Source organism: Diplodia corticola, assembly GCF_001883845.1.
Source record: "Diplodia corticola strain CBS 112549 chromosome Unknown scaffold12, whole genome shotgun sequence".
NCBI lineage: Eukaryota > Fungi > Ascomycota > Dothideomycetes > Botryosphaeriales > Botryosphaeriaceae > Diplodia > Diplodia corticola.
In genome coordinates, this window is record NW_017971491.1 from 261,316 (window position 1) to 276,121 (window position 14,806).

The 14,806-nt window shown below is 60.2% G+C and overlaps 5 protein-coding genes across 5 annotated transcripts in view; 2 read left to right on the forward strand and 3 right to left on the reverse strand.

Moving 5' to 3' along the window:
• The window catches only part of BKCO1_1200085 (3-hydroxyisobutyrate dehydrogenase), a gene marked incomplete at both ends in the record, with an annotated part of 3,171 nt that extends 504 nt beyond the window's left edge, over positions 1-2,667 (reverse strand). Inside the window, 6 exons of the mRNA XM_020270761.1 lie at positions 77-241; positions 348-516; positions 579-1,000; positions 1,056-1,212; positions 1,272-2,315; positions 2,368-2,667. Of these exons, the coding sequence (XP_020132513.1) occupies positions 77-241; positions 348-516; positions 579-1,000; positions 1,056-1,212; positions 1,272-2,315; positions 2,368-2,667 (2,257 nt within the window). The remainder of the gene's footprint in view (positions 1-76; positions 242-347; positions 517-578; positions 1,001-1,055; positions 1,213-1,271; positions 2,316-2,367) is intronic.
• A 435-nt stretch (positions 2,668-3,102) lies between these two features.
• BKCO1_1200086 (fatty acid oxygenase) lies at positions 3,103-7,022 on the reverse strand (the record flags this gene model as incomplete). The annotated part of the gene is made up of 12 exons (XM_020270762.1): positions 3,103-3,634; positions 3,700-3,824; positions 3,886-4,309; positions 4,367-4,583; positions 4,643-4,923; positions 4,977-5,181; positions 5,239-5,583; positions 5,639-5,913; positions 5,978-6,413; positions 6,463-6,571; positions 6,624-6,788; positions 6,840-7,022. The coding sequence occupies 12 exons, from the start codon at positions 7,020-7,022 to the stop codon at positions 3,103-3,105; spliced, it is 3,297 nt and encodes a 1,098-aa protein (XP_020132514.1).
• An 850-nt stretch (positions 7,023-7,872) lies between these two features.
• Positions 7,873-8,313, forward strand: BKCO1_1200087 (membrane-associated eicosanoid glutathione metabolism protein; the record flags this gene model as incomplete). Its single annotated transcript, XM_020270763.1, has 1 exon — positions 7,873-8,313. One exon carries the CDS (start codon positions 7,873-7,875, stop codon positions 8,311-8,313), a length of 441 nt encoding a protein of 146 aa, XP_020132515.1.
• Positions 8,314-9,183: 870 nt separating this feature from the next.
• BKCO1_1200088 (glycoside hydrolase family 43 protein) lies at positions 9,184-12,029 on the forward strand (the record flags this gene model as incomplete). Its single annotated transcript, XM_020270764.1, has 2 exons — positions 9,184-11,132; positions 11,228-12,029. 2 exons carry the CDS (start codon positions 9,184-9,186, stop codon positions 12,027-12,029), a joined length of 2,751 nt encoding a protein of 916 aa, XP_020132510.1.
• A 144-nt stretch (positions 12,030-12,173) lies between these two features.
• Positions 12,174-14,259, reverse strand: BKCO1_1200089 (cytochrome p450; the record flags this gene model as incomplete). Its single annotated transcript, XM_020270765.1, has 6 exons — positions 12,174-12,601; positions 12,666-13,325; positions 13,451-13,519; positions 13,600-13,699; positions 13,762-13,878; positions 13,987-14,259. The coding sequence occupies 6 exons, from the start codon at positions 14,257-14,259 to the stop codon at positions 12,174-12,176; spliced, it is 1,647 nt and encodes a 548-aa protein (XP_020132511.1).
• Between the last annotated feature and the right edge of the window lie 547 nt (positions 14,260-14,806).

Consider the following 14,806-nt stretch of genomic DNA (forward strand, 5'->3'; position numbering starts at 1 on the left):
GGGAGAGGGAAAGGGAGAGGGAGAGGGAGAGGGAGAGGGAGATAGACGGAGAGAGACTCCATGCACCAGCACTTACGCGGTTGAACGAGGAATCCGAAACACGTGAGTGCGTAGATGGAAAGTGCCAGCGGCGAGGTTTTGTCGGAGAAGAGGAGGCGGACGAACAGGCTGGGTGCGTGGTAGTTGAGCATGACGAGGGTGCCGGCGGCGAGGAGGATCACCGAGGGAGTTGCGATGGCGACTGTTTGTTTCGGGGGTGTGTGTGGTCAGCTTTCCTTTCTTTCTCTCTCTCTCTCCTTTGGGAGCAACCTTTTTGGAGGGCGGGGGAGAAGAGGGGGATATCTCACTGAGTGGAACGCGCAGCTTGGAAATGACGACGCATGCGAAGACAACAACACATATGCCGATCAAGGCAGGCAGTGGCCTCGGAAGGGGTCCAATGAGGTTGAGCGCGGGATCCAGCATTGACAGAAAGAATATGAGCCATATCTGGGGGTCTTTCAGGATGGTGGCGGCCTACGGAAGCACAGTGAGTATGATTATATATATTGATTAGAAATTGGACGGGGTTTCGGTACCTCCTGGGCTCTCCATCTCACGGCCGGCGCTCCGAGCGGAGAGTCCATCTTCGCAGTTGAGGATGCAGCAAGCTCCATCCTCTCATGCGTAGGCAGCCAACGAACGTGCAGTGGGGTTCCAAGGTGATGGAAGGCGTATGTGGCGGCTAGAACACAGCCCATTGAAAGGAGGCTCCAGATAAGGGTGTATACGAGATGGATTGGACGGTACTCCCAAAACCACGAAGGGATCAGGCATAATACCTGCCGGCTTGATGTCCAGATGAGCATCCGGATAGGTAGCTCACGCGGCGTGTACCATGAGCACGTGAGGATGACGAAGGCTGGGAAGATGATACCGTCGACGACGCCTTGGGAAGCAATCAAAATACCGGTGGAGCTCGAATGGCCTGAAGAGGTGATGGTGAACAAACTCATTGCGCCTAGGCGTTACGGGTTAGAAGATGGCGAAGAGATGAGCAAGGCAACAAGACGAACCTTTCAACCAGATGGGGATGAAAAGGGCTTGACCCATGTTGGTACGACGCAAAAGAAAGCACGCGGGAACCTGCACCAAAAGAAAGGCTGTGTAGTAGGAGAGCGTCGTATAGCGCCGGCTTTCCGCGAAATGGAGTGGTTGCAAACCGTAGATGAACTGCAAGACGGTCAGCATTCATGAGTGGAAATACAAGATATGCAGCTCTTCGTACTCACCCACATCAGGGGCAGCAGAATCAAATCAACTTTCTTGACACGACTCATGAAGCTCCAGACTTCGGAGGAGTCCTGCTCCGTCCCTGGTTGTTCTTGTCCTCGGCTGTGGGTCTGTCCACGCGAAAGCCTCTGGAGCGATAAACGAAACCCCTCGGCATGCTTCATCCTTTCAAATGCCATGCCTTTAGCGTAGATTGTCGCTTCACGGAAGAAGGTGTTGGTATGCCGATCGTAAGAGCACAGCACCGCCATCTTCGCTCCATCATGATCAGTCCCGCACATGAATGCTGCGACAGGCGGCCTCTCGGCGGCGATGCGGTAGACTGTCATGGTGTAGGTATCAATCAGCGTGAACTGCAGGTCCCCATCTGTCTGCCCAGAAAGCCTTTCTTGAGTAGGGGTCGAGCTTGACGATGACTGTGCAGGGTCGTCGCGGTAGGGTTCCCTGGAGGAAGCATGCGCCTCAACCAAGCGTCCACGGCTGGAGCCGAAGAGGTGACGCTTGATAGTCCTGGTGTCTACCTCGCCTTCAAATCCAAGAAGTCGTGGATGCAGGTCGTGAATGCGTCCGCCTCGGGGGATGTGTGTTAACCAAGTGGCACCGAGGCTAACAAGTGCTGAGAGGCACAGCATGACGGCTCCAGCACAAAAAAGGATACAGAAGGGCCTTGGCGAGTGCTCCGTCCGTAGAAATCTGGCAAGGAACAGCATGTACAGAGCGCCAAGGATGAGTACCGGGGTGACGGTCAGCAAGACGGCCAGCCATAGAGCCCTCCGCCCGGTCAACGTCCAAGTCAAAACCGGATCAAGAGAAGCCCAGTCAATAGTGGCAGCGGGTATTCCAGAGAGGCGCAGAATGCGGTCGTCGGAACTTTTGGGGTGTTGTAGAGCGTGCAAAAGATCAGTGTCTTCCGCAATTTGGCCGTCTCCTTCGGTGCTGCTGGGGCTGGCCGATTCATCCTCAGGCTTGATGAAAACAGGATCATAGCTGGCGTTGAATCTATGAGCTTTCAACGTGCGCACAGGGACTTGAAAGATAGCCAGCTGTAGACGTTGTCAGCCATTTATTGCACGGAAAGCCGTAGCGAGTGCTTACCAAAAGCAACAGCAGCGGCAGAGATATCAACCATCGTGCGACAACCAGGAAGATGGCATAGGCATCATGTCCGCGGCCTTGACTGCCCGTTTGCAAAGCCGGAGACCATATCCAATTGGCCAGTTTCACGAACAAGGGGAGCTGGGGTTGGGGCTTGCCAATGCGCGTCCATGCTCTCTGGGAACGCGGCAGATGGTCCTCGTCGAAGTTTTGCACAAACAAGGGAACAAGTTTTCCGTCGTCGGGTCTCAAGAAGCGGTCTTGAATGAAAGCCGGTGTCGAAACGCTGTCGTCACCCATGGCGGGGATCTCAAGCCTGGGGAGTGGTCGAGTATTGGGTTGGAAGGAAGTTTGAACATGTATGGGGTCCACAGGCAGCAGCAAGAGGATCGGAAGTCACGCGGGTGAGATGGCTGGGCGGAGCCGGAGGAGTGGTTGGCTGATCCAATCAGCGGAGCCACCGTTTCACACTACCCAGTAGATACGAGCTAAGCCCCATCCTTCCTCGTGTAGCTTTCCATGAGCTACGACCCAAAGCATGTGCATACAATTTGTATTGATCCAACTTTGTCACGGTAATAAGAAGAGGAGATCAGAAAACGAGAAAAAAGCCGCAATCAAAACACCCGCAACCACACAATCTGCTCCTCCCCTCCCAATATCCTCTTCCACGCCCTATCATCAAACCTCTCCCTCTCCCTCTTCCTCTCCCTCTCCCTCTCCCTCTCCCACTGCTCACCCCATCCTCCCACCAACATGCCCATTCCCAACCGGCAGCGCACCGTTCCCATTCACCGACGTCCCGCCATTAGCCTGCACCTGCACCGCACCCCCCTCACCCCCCTCACCCTCCCCACCCCAAACAACCACCTTCCCCACCGGGAAAACCCCCCACCCCGCCCCATCCTCACTCAAAAACACGGGAAACGCACCCCCCTGCCCCTCCTTCCTCCTCATCTCCCCCCTCTGGCCCTTCGCCCGCGCCAGGCCAGCACCGCCGCTACACGAAGTCTCGCGCGCCAAAACCCGCAGCATCGCCGCGGCGGCGGTCGTCACTATAGGGCGGCCCAGGCAGGCGTGCGGGCCCCAGCCGTGGTGGATGTAGGACTCGGCGGGGCGGTCGAGGCGGACGGCGTGGGGGGAAGGGAAGACGGCGGGGTCGAGCGAGGCGGCGGTGAAGGAGAGGAAGAGCTGCGCCTGCTGGGAGTCGGGCGCGGCGCCGCTGTCGGTGCGGAGGACGCCCGAGGCGGCGGGGAAGAGGCGGAAGCTGTTGTGGGGAGTTAGCGGGGGGTCGGTTGGATGGTTGGTTGGTTGGTTGGTTTGGTTGCTTACCCTTCCAAGGCGTATTTCTCGAGCTGCTCGAAGGCGGAGGGGTCGTCGGACCGGGCGAGCTCGACGATGGCGGGCCAGTGGTGCTTGTATTCGTCTGACATGTAGACGTCGATGAGTTGGGCCCACTGTGGGACGCGACGTGTCAGTGATGTTGGCGTGGGAGAGAGAGGGGGAAACAATGCTTACTGCTTGGGCTTGGGTGGCTGCCGCCGCCGCCTGGGTCGGGATCAGCTCCCAGACGACGTCTTCGACCGACTTGCCGTTCTCGAGGAGCCGCGACACGAGCTCCCTGCCGAACCCGGGCAGCGCCGGTCCGCTGCTCGGGGCCAGGAAGTCCAGGAACATCTGGATCAAGCCGGGGGCCTTGCTCGCCCTCTCCACCGCCTTGCGCACCGCGTCGCCCAGTTGCCGCGTCTCGCGCGCGGCGACGACGCGGTTCTTGTATGACGTGGCCGTGTCGATGTCCAGGAAGACGTACTGGAACAGGTGGGCGAGCACGTCGTAGAGCTCCTTGGCCGTGTAGCCGTCCTTGGCGTTGGTCGAGCTGTCGTCGCGGAGCGGGATGTCGAAGTATTTGGCCGTGAAGATGGCGTGCGCGAGGTTGCCGATGCTTCAGGGGCGTCAGTGACGGGGCTGTTGGGGGATGGTGCACGAGATCAGAACTCACTCCTTGACGATGTCGATTTGATAGAAGTTGCCCAGCTTGCGCTTGTTCTTGCGGATCAAGTCCCGAGTGATGTTCTCGTAGAAGCTCCGCACTTCGGCAAGGCTATCACTTGGCCTGTTCATGGCCTCTTCGACCTCTCTCCGCTGCTTGGAGTTGGCGGGCTTGTCGCCGGAGAGCATGTAATCATGTCCGGTGAGCTGAGAAGTGTGCTTTCCCCCTGGAAGCACATGTCAGCTCATGTCATGAAGGGGCAGCTTCGCACGTCTATCATCGTACATGGAACCTTGAAGCGTTGTTGGTCGTGGAGCACATCGACGACACCCTTCCACGTGACGACGGGAACAGGAGGCCCGATGAATTTCGGTGGGCTGTAGTTCAACTCAATATTGTGCGGGAAGCCGTGCTTGGTAAACAGCTCCCGCATCCTTTCCGGCGTGTTGAACGGGTAGAGTGCGTATGTGCTGTTGGCGCGGTAGAAGCCAGGGAAGGCTCTCATGAGCAGCTTGTACATGACACCGCCGCCCGCAACGTCGGAATCCGAGGAAGCCTCTTTAAAGCTTGTTTGGGTGTCTCGTCAGTGCCAGTCTCCTCACAGCGAACTCAAACTCACCCGAAGCTGGTCAGACTCTGTGGTCCGTACTCGACAGAGTAGAACCTGTCTCCACGCACAAGAGTCACCGCATCTGAGAGGATGGCCTCGGAGATGGTGAAGCCTGGACACAGACCAGATCCCGGCGAAAACGGCTTCTTGGCCTCTTCCGCCATGAGGCCCGGATAGAGTTCCACATTGTTTGGGTGGCCGTACAACGCCTCAACTGCGCTTTGCATAAGCCTCTACTCAACCCCGGCTACACAAGTATCGAGGCACTTACGGGTTTCGGCAATACCGGGCTGGGTATTGATTTCCTTGAACGTGGCGAAAGGCTTCAGTTTGAAGAACTGCCGGAACTCGTTGAGGGATGCAAGCCCCCATCGCCGGCCCTGCTCGATTCCGAGAATCTCAATCGCCTTGAGCGCAGGCGGGACGTTACGGGCGCCGAAGGCACCCGCGACAGTGTCTGTGCCTTTCTGGAGCAGCTTAACCAGGTCGGCGGTGGAGAAACTGCCGTCCTCGCCTCTCGCCAGGTCGCCGAAAGCCCACTCGCCGGGGTCCCTAGGAACAGATGTGTAAACCCACTGCCTCAACTTGGTCAAAAACTCGCTGGTTGACAGAGTACCTGGCGGAGTGATCAGCAGCTGCATTCCTTCTTCTTGACAGGTCAAGGCACTTACTGAAGTCCATGTCCTTTCCATAGATCTTCGCCATGAAGTCGTTGAGCCAGGCTTCATCACGGTTACTGGTGGCGCTATGCCAACGGTAGATGAAGTTGAACTCGGCGCTGACCTGGTTGCCCACGCCCTTGGGCGTGCCCTCGGAATCAAAGACATTGCTGAACGCCTCGCGCGGATCCAGCCTCCAGTTGGACTCAACATCCGTGTCGTTCAGGTTGAGGATGGTACGCAGATAGTCGTTGAGGATGACGTTGACGTACAGGCCGCAAGTGATGCTGCGGTGAGCCATGGTCAGCAAGGCAGTGGCGTTGTACGGGGCGCCCGATCGGGCCAACTTACAGCCTTCCGGTCTGGAACAGGTCGTTGTCTCGCTTCAGCAACGCCGTATTGTATTCGGAACTCTCGGGGTCCAGTCCCGAAGGCAGGCTGAAGCGTCCGTTCTCATTGATGGTGGCCAGCTCCTGGACAACATAGTTGTGGAACCGATTGAAGGCAATCATGAGGGCGCACACGCCGGGAGGCTGGCCGAGAAGGCGCCATTCCGCGAATGCGTCTTTTTTCAGCGTGCCGTCTTTGAAGGTGCGCACTCCGTTTTGCTGGTCCTGGCAGTGTCCGTAAAGCGGACCGAGGTCCAGATACGACGAGCTGACGAGTTTGGTGTCGTCCTGGTCGTTGGTGCGAAAGATGTCGTGGATGATGATGGTTGCAAAGTAGAACAGATGAGACGACACCTTGGTGGGATGTTCCCGGGCAAGTCCGTCTCGACGCAGGAGAGCTGTGGGGGTGTCAGCATTGGCTGGGCAGAAGGAGAGTGGGGGCCAGACTGTCAAAGATGAGACCTGGCTCAGGCAGGCTTGTAGATCGCAGATTCTGTCCAACCACGCTGCGAGCGTAGTGGCTGCCGGCAGCACCGAGCTGCGGATACATGATGTTCTGCGTGGCCGTCAGTGCTGCTCGCGTGCGAGGGCTGGCTGTTGTAACGTGCGTTGTTGCTCCCATCTGCCGCCCTGTACTTGAAAGGCTCGCCCAGGTACGAGATGGGCGGATGCTCGAGCGCATTCCAGAGCGTCTTGATGAATTGGGCGCTCAGATCATCGCGAAGACCAGAGTCATTTGGAAGTGACGTCGCCAACTGGATGACGCCTTCGTACTGGCCAAGTCAGCGAGATGGTGTGCCAACCATCCTTCAACCCGGACTTACGAGGTATTTGCGATCATCAACGGTGCCATTGGCCAACAGCGTCTGTCCAAAATTGCGGACGAGGTTGAGGTTGGGGGCAACTCGGCCGGCCTGGCTGTGCACGTCTTCGGCGGCCTTGGTTGCGATGCTCAGCAGATTCGAGGCTTCGGCTGTGCGGCCTCTGTTCACGTTGCCTGACGCCATTTTGAGCTCGAGGGTAAAATACCATGCTCGTAAGACGGATGGGCGCAAGCATTTATACGCGGCGACGAAGGCACCTTCACATGTTGGCGTTCGAAGCAAGATGCACTGCCTCTCGGGACTGACGCATCAGTGAGACCCCTTGATGGATACGATGTCGCCATGGCGCTGACCGGCTGCATCTGAATTGGATGCAATTGCCCAGTTGATGTCGCACGAGACGGGGCTAGGGACAAGATCCGGGCATGGGGGCGGTCAGACAGCGTGGTTCCATGGGCGAGGAGGTAGGCAACGAGGTGTGGGGGATGTGTAAGGCAGACACATGATTAGCTGCATGCCGTTCGCGGCTCTTGTGTGGCGGTTCAGCTGAAGGTGCGTATTGCTTACATTCCCTAGTCGGTGCGGCGGGCCGAGCAGCTGAAAGCAAGAGGCCATAGACAGGCCAGCAGCTCGACCGGCTCGCTTGGCATTGGTCAGCAGCCGGCAGGTTCGATGCAGCCGCGCGAGTGGCTCATCATCAACGGGCCATGGACGCTGCGACGCCGGCCGGCTCAGTCCCTTCCTGCATCCTCCGCAGCGCTCTTGCCGCATGCGGCTTAGCGCGGCTGACTAGTCCGTGCACCTGCCCGCCCCGCCCGAACCTCGCGCACCTCGCAAAGTCCGCCCACTACTCGGTGCGCAACCATTGTCGCAGCCTCGCTCTCCGCCGCTCGACGATAAAGCCAGTCATTCCTTCGTCTGCGCCTGACCGCACGCCCACACCACAGCCCCCATCTCCGACACCTCACACCCGGCCGTCGAATCAGCCAGCAGGCAGCAATCCCAGTCGTCGAGGGAAAAAAGAAAAAAGACAATGCCTCACTACGCCATCCTCTCCATCCCAGCCATGTGGCTCGTCTCGCTGTACCCGCACGCGCACGCCGTCGGGCTCATCAAGAGCGCCAACAACAACCGCTGGGACAACGCCAACTCCAAGGGCCACGCCTGGTCCGCCACGATGCAGCAGTCCGTGCCCGCCGACGTGCTCGCCCGCTTTGAGCGCGCCGAGGCCGCCCACCGCAACGGCTTCGAGAACCTGCCGCTCTTTGGCCTCGCCGTGCTGAGCGCCGAGTGGGCCGCCGTGCCCGAAGCCACCGTTGCCGTCACCGCCTGGACCTACGTGGCCTTGCGCGTCGCCTACAACGCCCTGTACCTGAACACGACGGATGTGAAGACGAGCTTTGCGAGGTCGGGCGTGTGGGCGCTGAGTTCGTTGGTTGGCTTGAGCTTGTTTGTGAGGGCCGCCTTGCAGTGATTCCCGCTGTCTCTTTCCAACTTCGACGCTCGTGAGACGATGCTACCATTTCCTATTTCAGCCCTGTAACGCATTCCATCAACGAATCTCCACTTACTCGATCAATCAATCAATCTTTTTCATAAGGCAAGACAGTCGAAACACCAGGCTCATGAGGCGTCCTATCTTTGGCTGATCAAAGGACTACCCAAAGGTTTGAAGGGCCCGTGCACCGTGCACGGCAATACCTGCCAGGTTTACGAGATTCTCTCGCTTTCAATCTCCTTGAAACATGCGGGCTGAGGGCCCGTGACTGAAGAGGAATGAGGGACGAATGCTCCGCGTGTGGCATGATCAGAACTCGTGGAGGAATACGGGGTCGGTTGCCATCGCATTCGAGGGATTAAATTGCACAGGATATGTCTGGAGTGGGTGACAAAATAAATTGGCCTGCGGCGATCCCTCGTGTGGGCAGTCGAACCAGTATACCGACGTAATAAATGTAAGTTCAAACGACCTTTCTTCATCATGGAGTAGCTGAAGCGATTATTAAAAACAATACAAAAGCATTCAGAAATAGGATTCCGCTACCTACGTACGGCAGGTAGGTCAACTTTTTTAGTGTGATTGCAACAGGGGAAGCCCCATCATTGGTGGGAGAACTGCCGGTGCGCAGGGGCCTTGTGGGGTGTCTTATAACAGTGACGATGATCACCAAACCCACGGCTGCCTCCCCGAACAGGCAGGCCAACGGCTACCACCAACGATGACCCGTAAAATACAGTTAGGTGCCGTATCCGTGACGCATGAGAGCGGGGTCGTGCCGGTATTTAACAGAGAGCTCGGCCCGCAGCCACTCTGCAGCGTTAGCGACTGCTCCGAGACTTCATCATGGCGTTGCGTGATGGCCTGGTCGCTTTGGCCTCCTTCTTCTCCATTGTCGCCGCCCAGACGACAATCTCCACGGACAACTTCCAAGCCGTCCTCGCAGCCGACTCCCAGGTTCTGCGCTCGCTCAAGCCAGCTTCTCTGGACTCGTTCGACTTTTCTCCCGACGACGTCTTCTCCTCCAGGAACGGGGATGGCAACTACCACACCGGCGACATCACCTTTCGGTACCGCAGCGGCACTTCAGGCAGCTGGCAGACTGGCGACAGCGCCGCCGAACGTGCTCCCGTTACCTCGAGCTCGGGAGGGCTTGCATCAGCAAGCCTGGGACCTACCTTGGCCGACGCAGCCGCCACGCTAAATGTGACGCGCAGATGGATTGACGTGGACGGCGACATTGGCCTGGAGTTCACTCTCACCAACGTGGCGGCCGAAAGCGTGGAGATTGGGAGCCTCGGAATGCCGGTCGAGTTCAACAACATCTTCACCGACCGCACCGCCGTCGAGACACGCGACAACTGCGTCCTGCTTGACCCGTACATTGGCCTCCACGCCGGCTACGTCCAGGCAACCCGTCTCACCGGCACCGGCCCGAATCTTGTCGTCACCCCCCTGAATGCCGACACCAAATTCGAGGCCTGGCGCTTCTTGCCCGAGGACAGCACGGAGCCGCTCTACTACCAGTCGCAGACGTACGAAGGCAACTACGAATGGCAAGTCTACACCAAGGCCTGGGCCGAGAACGAGTGGAGCGGCGTCGACCCCTGGAACGAGCCCACCTCGGCCACGCTGGAACCGGGCGCCAACATCACCGTCGGCCTGCGCTTCTCCGTCGCCGCATCCGCCCCCGAGATCGAAGACACAGTCGTGGCCTCGGGCACCCCGCTCGCCGTCGGCATCCCGGGCTACATCCTCCCCACCGACGTCACCGGCCGGCTCTTCCTGCACACAAACGACACGGTCGACTCCATCTCCAGCACGCCCGCGGACGCCTTCACATTCAGCGACCCCAGCACCCGCTCGGCCGGCGTCGTCGAGTACCAGCTCACGCCCTCGGCCAGCGCCTGGGGCCGCGTCCGGCTGACCATCCAGTACGCCAGCGGCAAGACGCAAACGGTGCACTACCGCCTCACCAAGCCCGCGCCCGAGGCCGTCGCCGACCTCGGCGCCTTCCTCACCACGGAGCAGTGGTTCGACGACACCAGCGACCCCTTCGGCCGCGGCCACTCCATCATCACCTACGACCACGACGCCGCCGCCCTCGTGCTGCAGGACAACCGCGCCTGGATCGCCGGCCTCAGCGACGAAGGCGGCGCCGGCGCCTGGCTCGCCGCCGCGCTCAAGCAGTCCGCCGCGCCCTCGGCCGCCGAGGTCGCCAAGCTCGAAACCTTCGTCGCCGACGTCGTGTGGGGGACCTTGCAGGTCTCGACCGACGGCGCGGATGACCAGTACGCCGTGCGCAAGAGCGTCTTCTACTACGAGCCCGACGCCGTGCCGGCCAACTACACGTACGACCCGGCCATCGGCTGGGACACGTGGTCGGCGTGGGACCGCGCCGCGGCGTACGCGACGGACCGCGCGTACGACTACGTGCACGTCGCGGGCCTGTACTGGGGCTTGTACCGCGCGGGGCGGGCGGCGCCCGCGGTGCTGACGCGCAACCTGACGGCCAACGACTACCTGCTGCGCGCGCAGAAGACGGTGGCGAGCATGATGAGGACGGACGCCGCGGGGGAGCACGAGACGGGGTACTGGGACCTGGGGCTGATGGGCGAGACGGTGTTTGGCCACGTGCTGGAGGATCTGAGGGCCGAGGGCCTGACGGAGCAGGCGGACGAGCTGGAGGCGGACATGCGGACGCGGGCGGAGCTGTGGAAGGGGCAGGAGGATCCGTTTGGGTCCGAGATGGCGTGGGACAGTACCGGGCAGGAGGGCGTGTATTATTGGGCGAAGTGAGTTTCCATTCTTTTCTTTTGCTCGACCATGCTAGTGGCAGCGGTTCTGGATCACAAGGGGAGCCTGGCGACTAACATGCCCATCCGCAAAGGTACTTCAACGACACCGCCACCGCCTCCAAAGCCATCTCCTCCATCACCGGCTACATGCCCACCGTCGCGCACTGGGGCTGGAACGGCAACGCGCGCCGCTACTGGGACTTCATCTACGGCGGCAAGCTGCAGCGCCTCGAGCGCCAGATCCACCACTACGGCTCCGGCCTCAACGCCCTGCCGCTCCTCGCCGCCTACCGCAGCGACCCGTCGTCCGACGCCGCATCCGCTTACTACCGCCTCCGCGTCGGCCACGCCGGCAGCCAGGCCGCCCTCGCGTCCATCCACGCCGACGGCTTCGCCGCCGCCGCCTTCCACTCGTGGCCCGACACGCTCGCGTGGGACGCGTACAGCGGCGACTACGGGCCCAACTTCCTCGGCCACGCCCTCGCCGCCACCACGTACCTGGCGGCCGAGCACGCCGTGTACGGGTGGACGGCGTTTGGCGGGAACGTCGTCGTCGATGATGCAGCCGACGTCGTCGTGACGGTGAGTCCGAAGGATTCGGCGAGGAGGAACGTCTACGTCGCGCCGCTGGGCGTGTACGTGCGGCTGGATGCCGGGGTGGTGGACGGGTTTGCGTACACGCCCGGGACGAAGGGGCTGGTCGTGCGGGTGAAGGGGGATCCCGGGTATGGGGCGGAGGTGGCGAGCAGCGCGGTGGTGACGGTGGAGCAGAGCGCGGTGGTGGAGGGGGTGGGCGAGGTGAGGGTGGTGACGGAGGGGTTGGAGAGGGCCAAGGGGGGGTGGGTGGTGGATCTGAGTGATGGGGAGGTGCATGAGGTGGCGTTTGGGGTTTGAGGGGCGTTGTCTTGTAGGTAGAAAGAAGACGGTGGCAGTACGGACTACTGGATGAAATGGTAATTCGATGCCCGGACGTCCTATCGTATATATATCTCCCACCGCTCTCAATTTGTCCCCTGCCACGCTCACCCACGCATCCGCTTACAGCTCAATCTCCTCGTCGCGCCTCCTCACCATGACCCGCTCCTCCAGATCCACAAACTTCTCGTGCGCCCACCTCCTCAACTCGGGCTTCTCGGTCACTCCCTCGGGCAGCTTCCAGTCGTGCCGCATCAGCAGGAAGACCAGCAACACCTTGACCTCGTTGGCGGCGAAGAAGCGGCCGGGGCAGGCGTGGGCGCCGTGGCCGAAGCCGAGGTGCTCCGGGCTGGTGGTGGCCAGCTGCCACCGGTTCTGCTGGCCGGGCCGCTCGCGCATCTCGAGGAAGCGCCGGCCGTTGAAGGCGTGCGGGTCCGGGAAGACGGCCGGGTCCATGGCCATGTCGGTGCCGACCATGATCAGCGCGTTCTTGGGCAGCGTGGTGCCGTCGGAGAGGGTGACGGCCTGTCGGGTGAGGCGGGTCATGGTCGCTGTGCGTGCAGGGGGATTAACAGTGAGAAAGAAGCAGACAACACCAAACGCACCCCGACTCACCTCTAACCTCATGCTGCAGCCTCTGCGACTCCTTGATGAAGCTGTCCATCAGCCTCAACCTCTGCAACGCCGCCTTCCTCCACCGAGCCTCCCCCCCGCCTCCCTCCCCCTCCGGCCCCTCCCCCATCACCTCCACGATCTCCCGCCGCAACGGCTCCACATACTCCGGATACGCACACAGATTCAACACGCACACGCTCGTCAGCTCCGTCGTCGTAAACGTCGCCGCCACCGCAAACGCCAACTGCCCACACACATGATCGAACGGCCTCCCCCTCGCGCTCTCCTCCAACCACCCCACCGCATCCGCCACCTTCTCCACCCCCCCACCACCAGCCTTCTTCCCCTCCGCCCTCTCCCTCTCCCTCCCCAGCCTCACCTCCTCCCTCCTCGCCTCCACCACCGGCCCCACGATCCGCCGCGCCGCCGCCAAGTCCGCCCGCACGCGCCGGCACGACGGCAGGAACCGGTGCGCCCAGGGCCGCAGCAGCGGCGACCACGCGCGCAGCTCGCGCGCGGCGCCGAACGCGTCGACCGTGTAGCGCTTGGTGATGGCGAGCCACTCGGCGTCGCGGCACGCGCGCGGGCCGACGAAGACGCGCTGCGAGACGCGCGCGACGAGGTCCATTATCAGGGGCTTGAGGGGGGTGGGGCGCCATTCTGTGAGAGGGGGTGAGAGGGTGAGATAAGACTTTTGAGTGGGAGGGAGAGAGAGAAAGAGGGGGAGAGAGAGGAAGAAGGGGGAGGGGGGAGGGGGGAGGGAGAGGGGGATGAAGGGAGAGTACCTTTGCTTTGTGGAATCGCTTCGGTGCAGACGGCGCGCGCTTCGGATGCGAGGTCCTCGGTGACAAAGTCTGGGAGGGGGAACCGCGAGTCAGAGGAAATGGGCTCTCTATTGTCCAGCTGTCTTCGAAACGGGGCTGCTGCTACTCACTCAGAGACTGGGTGAGCCGGATCCTGATGGCCTCTTGGAAGATATCCCTCTCTTTCAAGATGGCGAAGGCCTCGAAGCCGGGATAGTCTCCGAAGAACTCCTGCGTGGGGTGAGTACGCCATGTCGACGCCTTTGTCCTGAGGAAGGGGCGGCTTCTCTCACTCGGTTTATAGCATCCGTGGAGTTTAGATGCGGATCGTTCCTGATCTCGTCCGCGAACTTGTTCGGCAGGATGATTCTAGGCCCGATGGCTGTGACGACCTGGAAGGCTCCTTTGACCTAAGTGCCCAGAATAATGAATACGGGGGATCACCGTTTAGCACGCGCCCTTCCTCTTCCTCCACCAAGTGAGGGAAGGGTTTGTGCATTTATGTGACACCAACGTACCTGCTCGATCCCTTTCTCGATGAGCTTGTGCGCACCGACGTTCCACTCCGCCTGCGCCTTCTCGAAACTGTACTTGGACGTCTCGTCTGCCCTCACAAGGGGGAAGCCGGAGATGAGTCTGTTGCGCCCAACCCACACGTAGAGCAGACCGAGAACAGCGACGACCAAGGGCGCAGCGAACAAGAAGCTCTGGAGCGAGGTGTGAGGCCCATTACGGCCATGGCCGGCAGTGGCATCGTAAGTGAAGGAAGAGAAGACCTCCCTAAGCGCCATGGTTTGTATTGTTCGGTAGGAAATGCTTCCGCAGCGAGAAGAAAAACGAGAATACTAGAAAAGAAGCCTTTTCTGCTGCATCGCATACGCTTATAATATATGGATTCTGTTCACGTCCTTCACACTCCTCAAATGTTATGACGGAATAATGCTGAGGGAGAGACACCGTCCCCTGGGATCATCGACGCACTCCTCCGTCCAACGTAAGAAGCGTCAGCGAACCCCGCTTGTGCATCACGAGCAAGTGTCTCACTGTTGCCGCTCGAGAGGCAAGCCGGACATGATGATCGGGTTTAAATTGAAACACATTAGCGCTGGTTTCCCACTGCCTTGTGTCAGCATTTCTATCGACATGCTTTGGCTCCGTAGATTTTGATGCGGCTTTCTCCTAGAGAACTCTCAGATATAACAGTATCGTCTTTCCGAGTAGGTCTGGGCAGTTAATGCTCTAGAGACCACGGAAAACGATAGGCAACATGGCGACAGTCAAAATGGAGGCGTATTGGTCAGACTATCCGCTTTTAGCATACAACTGTCAAAGAGAGCC